The 9,671-nt window shown below is 49.4% G+C and overlaps 1 protein-coding gene across 2 annotated transcripts; it reads left to right on the plus strand.

Moving 5' to 3' along the window:
• Positions 1–1,379: 1,379 nt before the first annotated feature.
• On the plus strand, positions 1,380–8,481 carry GNPNAT1 (glucosamine-phosphate N-acetyltransferase 1). 2 transcript variants are annotated; one of them, XM_056493640.1, is made up of 6 exons: positions 1,380–1,441; positions 3,656–3,843; positions 4,557–4,619; positions 5,731–5,858; positions 6,419–6,480; positions 6,690–8,481. In XM_056493640.1, exons 2-6 carry the CDS (start codon positions 3,672–3,674, stop codon positions 6,835–6,837), a joined length of 573 nt encoding a protein of 190 aa, XP_056349615.1. In that variant the 5' UTR covers positions 1,380–1,441; positions 3,656–3,671; the 3' UTR covers positions 6,838–8,481. The 2 variants fall into 2 exon arrangements, with proteins under 2 accessions (XP_056349615.1, XP_056349614.1); XM_056493639.1 differs by lacking the exon at positions 1,380–1,441 and adding an exon at positions 2,637–2,818.
• Positions 8,482–9,671: the final 1,190 nt, after the last annotated feature.

Below are 9,671 nucleotides of genomic sequence, written 5' to 3' on the forward strand. Positions count from 1 at the left end.
TGAAGTCTTTCCATGGAGGAAAAGGCACTGTTGAGGGAGTTCATCTAAACCTCTGCCTGTCATTTTTAACACCATGGAAATGTGTCCACACTCCCAGTTCAACCAGCAAAGCAGCACAATTTAATATTCATTTTTAACATGCATGGGACATTCCCAGTCCTCTGAATCCCTCAAAATAAATGAGAAGGGTTAGGAGGGGAAACTCACAGCCAGTTTGTGCCTTTCCCTTGCAAGCAAAGGTTAAATATTGCAGTGGTTCATCTGGCTGCAATCTGAAAGTTTCGCCCCCAGATTTTGGGTGTGCCTGGACAGAGGGAGGTCTGTGTGTGTCATCTGGTCACTCTGGGCCTGAAGAAGTCAAAAATAAGGAATGTTGATCGTTTCCACGGTTACAGAATGATTCATTCTGATGGTAAAGCAACAGGGGAGACACATGGAAAATGAAAATCATGTCTCAGAAGCGTTTTGTGTAATCATTGCGTTCACCAGTTCTCCTGCTGCAGGCTACACGCGTGTCCTGACCTCAGCTATTCATAAAACTGTCTCTTGAGATGATCCCAAAGCTGGAGGTTTTTATTGAAAAGGAACTGAAATCCTCACTCACGAAATCTGTCAGCCTTGGAGGCTGAACAAGCCCATCCCAGCACAGCTCTTGTCCAAGCAGAGCAATGGAGCCTCCAAAAGCAATCCCACTGAGATAAAATTATCAAAGTGAGAGCCTGGAAGGACAGGACAAGAGGCAACAGCTTTGAACTGGAAGAAGGTAGGTTTAGATGGGATATTGGGATGGAATTGTTCCCTGTGAGGGAGGTGGGGCACAGGGTGCCCAGAGAAGCTGTGGCTGCCCCTGAAGTGTCCAAGGCCAGGTTGGATGGGAGTTGGAGCAGCCTGGGATAGTGGAAGGTGTCTCTACCCATGGCAGGAGGTGGAACAAGATGATCTTTAAAGGTCCTTTCCCACTCAACCCATGATTCCATGATTCTGTAATTCCAAACCCATCAAACGCCTTGACGAGCCTGAGGTGGAGCGAGGGGGTGTGTGTGTGAGCTGTCGTGCCTCGCTGCCCTCACCCTTCCCTTCGCAGAGCCCACTGCGGCTTCTGTGAGGGTGAAAAGACCCTTCCGGCGGCGGGAACCGGGGCCGGACCCGCCATCACCACACGGCAGCTGCCGCCATCTTGGCGGAGCCCTGAGGGCGGTGCTGGGAAAGGGGCGTGGCCTATGTGAGGGAGGGGGCGTGTCCACAGCGCTCCCGCCCAACCCGCGCGAGGCCAGCAAATGCTGAGGGGGGCACGGCCAGAGGGGCGGAGCTCGGCGGTGATTGGCTGCGCGTGGGCGAAACTCGGCTGTGATTGGCTGTCCGTGGGGGCGGGAGGGCGCGCGCGCGGCCCCGCCCACCCTGCCACGTCCGTGCGGCGCGTGCGGCGGAGCCGGCGCGCGCGGTGAGTGCGGCCGGGGGGCCCTGAGGGGCTGCGGGGGGGGAGCGCTGGGAGGGCTCGGTCTGGGGAGGGGTCCCGTCCTCCCGAGGGGCTGCTGCAGCTCAGGGGCGCTGTGGGGACATCAGCGAGGGGCTGCGCGGGTGTGGGGGGTTGATGTGACCGCGCCGAAGGTCTGTGTGTGAGGCAGCAGGACGCCCCGCCACGGAGGGGGTGCCCTCAGTGTGTGAGGGGTCCCCTGTGAGGGGTTGGTTTGGGGAAGGGTCCTGCCCTGAGGGGAGCTGTGGGGATCCCCCGAGAGGCCGTGTGTGGGGTGAGGGGGTGTGGGAGCCCCCCGAGGTTCTGTGTGAGGTGTGGGAGCCGCCCCCCGCCCCCGCCCCGAAGGTTCTGTGTGAGGTAAGGACCCCTCCAAGGTTCTGTGTGTGATGGAGGGGCTGAGGGGATCCCCTCAGAGGTGGGGGCAGCCCCTCGAGAGCTCGGTGGTGCAGGGGGTTCTGTCCCCAGCTGAGGAAAGCTGTGGGGACCCTCCAGGGACAGAGCTGGGCTCTATCACCCCGTCCCCCAAAACTGGGGGGCTGGCAGAGGTCTGGCCAAGCCTCCCCGGAGGTTTGGGGGTGTCCCCTGGGATGGCAGCTCAGCTCAGGGGCTCTCTGGCCATTCCCTGCTCCCAACACACATGAGGATCCCGGGATGCTCCAGGGAAACTTCAGCTGTGCACCAGGACAACCCACAGGCCAGAGCTCTTCTTCCCTGTATCTTAATCCTTTTTTTTTTTTTTAATTTATAATTAACATTATCCTAAATCATATTCCTGCCTCCAGGAAATGAGAGTAGCTTGCAACTCCATCCTGCTCCAGCTGTGCCGGAAGTAGTTGGGGAAATGACTCTTAGTTGGTCACTAATTGCTCATAGAGCATCACAGTTTTTATTTTCTCCATGTGCAAAAGCATTGGTGTGCTGGAGTTGGAGGTTTGCTTTATTCTGTACAGACACTGTTGAATGTTGGTATGGACACTGGGAATTCTGGGGGACAGAAGAAAAGGACAGTGGGATAGTTGAGCTGCAGGAATAGAGAAATCTGTAGAAATGTTTCTCTTTGCAGTTTGTCTTTCCCACTGTTTCATTTTGAAAGGAAACAGTGAGAGTTTGTGTTGCTTTTTAATTGCTATAGCAGCATATTTTTTTTATTTTTATATGCAAAATTAGGATGAGAGCTGGGATTCAAAGGCCAGTGTGTACCAGCAGGTGGCATAAAAAAGATTTCGTGTTGATTTTTTAGTTAAGAAACTTCAGTTTGGTTTCTGGAGCCACTTTCACTTTTGAGGCTCATTACAGCAAACATTCTGTTCTTTCTCTAGGCTGTGAGATGTCTTATTTTAAAAGGTAATCCCAAACACTTTTTTTCTTTTGCTATTTATTTGGCCTGGCCACTAGTGTGTGACTGCTGTGTCGTTCATGGTGCAGCTAAGGCAGTCTGAGGATTTATAAAGAAATTGAAAGTGTTCATGAGCTCTGCTCGTACCATAACCCTGACCAGGTATTCCACAGGAGATAAAGTAAGAATTATTTTCCTTTATCATAGAATTCCAGGTTGGAAGGGACCTTAATGCCCATCTCATTCCCATGGGCAGGGACACCTTCCACTGTCCCAGGTTGCTCCAATCCCTGTTGCTCCACCCTGGCCTTGAATGCAATAAGGAAAATACATCCTTTGTCACCCAGTGTCTTTAATCATTAACAGGTGTCTCACTGTCACCTTGGCACTGCTGCTTTCCCTGTCCATGCACACTGTGGGGCTGTGCTTGGCAGCAGGGCTCTGTAAACACATGGAGCAAACAGGACAGGCTGGGCTGTGGGATGAGATTCAATATTTGTGAGGTGGGACTGCCTGGAAAAAAGTGCATTATTCATAACCACTGCAGGTTTTAAATTAACAGGAGAGCAAATGACAGCTAGACAGGTTGTTGGGAGGTTTCTTGAGGGTGATGCTTGCCTTGCAGAGGTTAATGTAGATGTTAAATGCCCTCCTCCAGGCCTTATCAGGCTGGCTTTTCCCAGGATAAACACACAGACTCCGGGTGACGTGCACCAGCAGTGAGGGCTGAGCAGAGAAAGTGAACAGCAGTGTATTCACTTCCCTGAAACCCCTGAGGAAAATCCCATGGCATGCTACAGGGGGAACAACTAATTAGAGATTAAAGCTGTTTAATTCTGTTCCAGATCTGTGTCTGCAGCCATGATGCCCGTGGCCACCGTGCTGCCCGATGACACGCCCATGTTCGACCCCAGGATCCTGCAGGAGCTGGACTGGAGTGAGAACACCACCACCTTTTCTCCTGCTATTTCTCCACTGGATCCAGGGGATGGGCTGGTCCTCAGACCACTTTGCACAGCTGATTTAAATCGAGGTAGAGTCCTGGTTTATCATTGCCACAGATGACACTGGGGGGCAGAGTTGGTGACTTCTGTTTCTGCAGGGGCTCTCAGTAGATTGGGATTGCTCATTTTCCTTGATTTGGGTTTTTTTTATCAGTAAACAGTTTGATGGAATTTTAGAACATCTGAATTGCAGGTGACCCACAGGGATCATTGAGTCCAACTCCTGAACCTGCACAGGATACCCCAACAATCCCACCCTGTGCCTTGTTCTAACATCCCTTGGGCTCTGGTAGCCTTGGGGCTATGAGCACATCCCTGACTCTGAGCTTTTGGCATTATGGATTTGGTGACCCTGAAAATTTGGTTTACTGTTTTAATCCTAAAATTCAAGTAAAATCCTCCAAATAATCCACAAGTTCCCATTCCCATGGTTTTGGAGAGGGAGCACAGTTGTTTATACTGTACCCTTTAATGCTGAAGCAACATGAACAAACATCTTGGTGCATGAATTCTCCTTCAGTTCTGGAATTTGGATAAAAACATTGGTTGGACTCATTATTCCAGGCTCCCTTGAGCTTTAGCCAATCCTTCAACACTGTTCAATCCCATTGTGATGGGATGGTGCCATGGGGATGGTCCCTCTCCAAGCAGCTGTGGTGGATTGTTCCTTGCTGTTTGGAGCTGGTTGTGTGTCTGTCCCTCACTGAGAATTGTTTTCCCCTCTCCTCTCCTCTCCTGCCAGGCTTTTTTAAGGTTCTGGGTCAGCTGACAGAAACGGGAGTGGTGAGCCCGGAGCAGTTCATCAGTGAGTACCTCATTATTCCTTGGCATTTCCAGAGGGGCTGCAGGGAATCCAAGGATGCTGCAAAGCTGCTCAGGTGTGAGTGCCTGATGCCAGGGGGAGGGATTAGCTCAGCTCCCCTGAGGAGCCCTTGGCACTCAGCCTTGGATCCAGTTGCAGCTAGCCCCAAGGGCTGCTTGACTGGGACAGGCCTAAATTGTGAAACTGAGCTTTAGATAGCTGGTAGGATGGATTATTTGGGTTGCTCCAAGCTCCTCCAACCTGGACTGGGACATTCTCCAGGATGGGGCAGCCACAGCTTCCCTGGACAACTTGTGCCAGCCCCTCATCACCCTCTGAGGGAAGAATTCCTTCCCAATACCCCATCTATCCCTGCCCTCTGGCAGTGGGAAGCCATTCCCCTGGTGCTGTCCCTCCAGCCTCTTGACCAAGATCCCTCTCCAGCTCTCTTTGAACCTACTTTAGGTCCCCTTTAGATCCCAGGCCAGCCAGGCCAGTGGGGAGGCAGCTGAGGGATTCAGGGAATCACAGGATCTGAGCCAAGCCCACCACTAGTTCATGTCCCCACGTGTTTCATTCACAGCTTTTAAATCACTCCAGGGATGGGGATTCCACCACTGCCCTGGGCAGCTGTGCCAGGGCTGGACAAACCTTTCCATGAAAACCTTCCCTGTGAGGGTGGGCAGGCCCTGGTACAGGTGCCCAGAGAAGCTGTGGCTGCCCCTGGATCCCTGAGTGTCCAAGGCCAGGCTGGACATTGGGGTTTGGAGCAGCCTGGGATGGTGGGAGGTGTCCCTGCCATGGCAGGGGTGGGATGAGATGAGCTTTAAGGTCCCTTCCAACCCAGAGCATTCCATAACTCGATGTTGTAGCACCCATGTGCAGAGCTGCTGGAGGAGGGTTCTCTGGGCAGATAAAAAAAAAAGGGAATTTGTGTAGTTTTTGCTTTTTCATTGGTTAGTCTGACTCTGGGGTTATCATTTCCTGGAGTCTTGGGTGCATCATCCCTGTGATCCCACAATGACTTGCAGTCAGAGGCTGCTGCAAATACCAGACTTCCCTGCAGTTTTCTGTGAGCCTGAATTGCCTGTTCCACACTGTGCTGCTCCCACAGAAACCTTTGAGCACATGAAGAGATCTGGAGATTACTACGTGACCGTGGTGGAGGACACAAACCTGGGGCAGATCGTTGCTACGGCAACGCTGGTTATAGAACATAAATTCACTCACTCCTGTGCCAAGGTGAGTCCTGCAGCTGGGGAGGGAGGGAAAGATCCTGACTCTGGGCATGTTGGTTTTATGGTTGTATCAGGGGAGGTTTAAGTTGGATATTGGGAAAAATTTCCTTGTGGAAAAGATTTGTCCAGCCCTGTACAGGTTGCTCAGAGCAGTGCTGGAGTGCCCATCCCTGGATTTAAAAACTCTGTGGATGTGGCACTTGGGGACATGGGTCAGTGGTGGCCTTGGCAGTGCTGGGTTTGGTGGTCTTGAAGGGCTTTTCCAACCTTAAAAATGTAAATATTTATAAAATATCTTTTTTAAAAGATCAAGTATTTTGTGGATTTAAAAAATATATCACATCTTTGAGTGCTGAGCTGATTGTAAAAGGAAGCTTTGGCTTTTCCTAAGGAAAAGGAGCACTTGGAGATGTGTCCCTTTGTCCCAGTGAGCCTCTGAAGGAGTCAGAGTGGCTCTGCCAGAGCAGATGGCTGAGGATGTCTGTGCTGGGAGTCCCAGCAGCTGTGAGCACAGGGAGCTGGGAGGCAGTTCCAAGGCTAACACACACTTGCCTGTGTTTTCAGAGAGGCAGGATAGAAGATGTGGTGGTGAGCGGGGAGTGCAGAGGGAAGCAGCTTGGAAAACTGTGAGTATTGCCCAGCTTTGCCCTGACACTCACACCTTCCTGCCAGGCACCTGGGAGAGCTCAGCCAGCAGGGATCAGCAGCTGGGCATGAAATGGTCTGCAGGAAACACAGAGAGTGCTGGCAGCCCTCAGTGCTGTGGCTGTGATAGTGTAATTCATGAAATAGTCACTGACCCAGCATTTAACTGCTGACTTCTTGTCTTTTGCAGATTAACGTCCACCCTCACCTTGCTCAGTAAGAGACTGAACTGTTACAAAATCACACTCGAGTGTCTGCCCAAAAATGTGGATTTCTACAAGAAGTTTGGCTACTTGGTATCTGATGAAAACTACATGTTTCAACGGTTCTTTAATTAACAACTTCTAGGTGTTCTGGGTTCTTTTGTTTTTTTTCTTGGAAAAGACTGTTGGTGGAGGAACTTGTGCTACAAACATTCTCTCCGTGGAAAATTTCTATAGTTTATTGCTGCAGATATAACAATCCCTATAAATAATGAACATCAAATGTGTAAATCTTGGGAAAAAAAATTACTGATGTTTTAGAAAGGGTCCTCTGGGTTAGAAAATAAGTTTGGAACTAATTTTTACTACTATTGAGTCAAGGTGAAGCTTTTCTGTTCTAGCTGAGTTACAAAGGACTCGTTCAAGGGATGGTTTTTAACCAAAGGTCTATATTTTTATCTCAAATTTTTTCTTGCATTGTATTTTTCTAAAGGTTTGTGCTTCTTTTCTCAGTAGCCAAAGGACAGCCCCTGGGACTGTCCTGCTGGCTGTGCTGATGGAAGGATGAGGTAGCTGGGGAAGGGATGAGGCTTCTCTTATGCAGAATTAGTGACACACAACAGGCCTTAGTTCTGGTTTTTTCCATGACACCTCATGGAAGTGCTAGTGGTGCATCAGAGTTTTATAGGCACTGTTTTCCAAGACTGGATTTATTACTGTTGGTGCAGGTTGGGGAGAATCCTTAAAGGCTGTGCTGAATTCCCAGTCTAAAAATGGATGTGTGCTTCTCACTGCAGGGCTCCTGCACTTTAGCTGATAACTTGGTTTTCAGGATAATTACTTTTTTTCTGATAAAAACCCCAAATGTGGTTTGCAGCAGGGCAGAGGGTAACTGGGAAACTGGAATGTCTGTATCCCATATGGAGTGGGGTTCTGGCTAGTAATCAATGGGGAAGGGATTGGATGGGCAGATTCAGCTTCACCTGAGGGAGCTGGGGGTGTCCAGCCCAGAAAAGCCTTAGAGCTGCTTCTGGTACCTAAAAAGGAGGGAGAGGAAATTTTGTATGGGCAGGACACAGGGAATGGCTCCCGCTGCCAGAGGGCAGGGATGGATGGGATATTGGGAAGGAATTCCTGGCTGGGAGGGTGGGGAAGCCCTGGAATAGAATTCCCAGAGAAGCTGTGGCTGCCCCTGGATCCCTGGCAGTGCCCAAGGCCAGGCTGGAGCAGCCTGGGACAGTGGAAGGTGTCCCTGCTGAAATGAGATGAGTTTAAGGTCCCTTCCAACCCAAACCATCCTGGGATTCACTGACCAGCCACTGGAACTCCAGAGGGCCAGGTGGGCTCAGGTTGTGCCAGGAGGGATTTCCACCTGTGGCACACAAACCAGGAGAGAATTCCCCCTTCTGCTCCTGTTCCTGTGGAGCTTCCCTGGTGCTGCAAGAGTGGATCAATGATTTTAGCACTTTTGCCAGGGGTGAAAAACAAATAAGGTCCAAAGGCCTGTTGCAAAGAGTGGTGTTTTGTGTGGGGAGTGACAAATGCCACAGCCATCAATAGGGCATTGTACCCAGCCAGGGCTGTTTGTGGGCAGCCAGGCCTTCCACACTGTCCTGCTTTGTGCTCTGGAGAGCAACTCCACAGTGCTGGGGGCTCTGCTTGATCTTCCTGAGGGTTCTCCACTCCATCCAGTGTCTCCTTGGTGATGTCTGCTTTATTTATTGATTATTTTTTTAAAGAATATCTTTGTTTAAGCTGAATAAATGATTGCCACCTGTATCTGGACTGTTTTTCTTGGAGTGAGGATGTGCTTGTTGAGCATTACCTGTTCCCCTTCCCTAGGCTGAAAAGAACACTTTTTAGGAATCCATTCCATGTGGAATTCTCTCCCAAGAGACAGCAGATGTGCTCCTCTGACAGCATCTGCATGGCTCCAGCCCTGACTCTCATTCTGTAAAGCAGCTCCTGCTTTCTGTTGGCCCAGATGACTGAGGTGGAGTTTCTTCCTTTTCAGTTTTAATTAATTCAGAATGATTTGAATTCCATGGTCTCTACACCACGTGCAGAGCCCCAGGCCCTCATTAAGAGTTAAAGAGAAGATCAGAGTGAGGAGCAGGTGCTGTGGCCCTGCTCAGATCATTGTCAGACAGTGAATGGGGCTGAAAGCTGCATCACAATGGGCCGGGCAGGCACAGCCCCCTGCAGCAGCTGAAGAGCTCTTTGTTCTCCCAGAGGTGCCATTCCCACCCCTCTGGAAAAACAGCAGCTGGAGAGCTGCAAGTGCCCAGCCCGGGGGCTTGGAGTGGCACTGGGGGGTCAGGTGTGCCCTGGGACACCACAGGGACAGGGACAGTGCCACAGGTGCCAGCTCTGAACGGCCCCAGGGGCAGGGAAACAGCCCTGAAACATCCACAGTGCCATGGGCTGAAGAGGGAACAGCAAGGGCCCCTAAAATTTGATTATATATCTATAAAAGAGACCTAAAATACAGACATGAGTATCATATTTTATAAAATATAGATTTATATGTATATATAAATATATATATGTGTGTATATAATATATATAGATATGTATTTATGTATATATACAATCTATATTACATTTATCATGTATACATATTTTATATATGTACATATATATACATATTTTTATATATACACATATGTAGAGAGACTATATACCTATTATATATATACATACACACACATATAGAGACTATATATATGTAATCAACCATGATCTCCTTGAGGCAAACACCAAACCTTTCAAATGTTTCCCCCTGAGAAGCTCTTCCCTGGACCCCAGAGGCATCTGGGTACCTCTGGTTTAGATATATAGAATTATATATAGCTATATAGATATCTTTATATATATTTATATAAATATATATGAACATACAAATAATGTATTTATAAAAATAGCAGTATTTGGAGTTGATTAATCCTGGAGAATCCCAGACTGGTTTG

Source organism: Oenanthe melanoleuca, chromosome 5 (assembly GCF_029582105.1).
Source record: "Oenanthe melanoleuca isolate GR-GAL-2019-014 chromosome 5, OMel1.0, whole genome shotgun sequence".
In the NCBI taxonomy this organism is placed as follows: Eukaryota; Metazoa; Chordata; class Aves; order Passeriformes; family Muscicapidae; genus Oenanthe; species Oenanthe melanoleuca.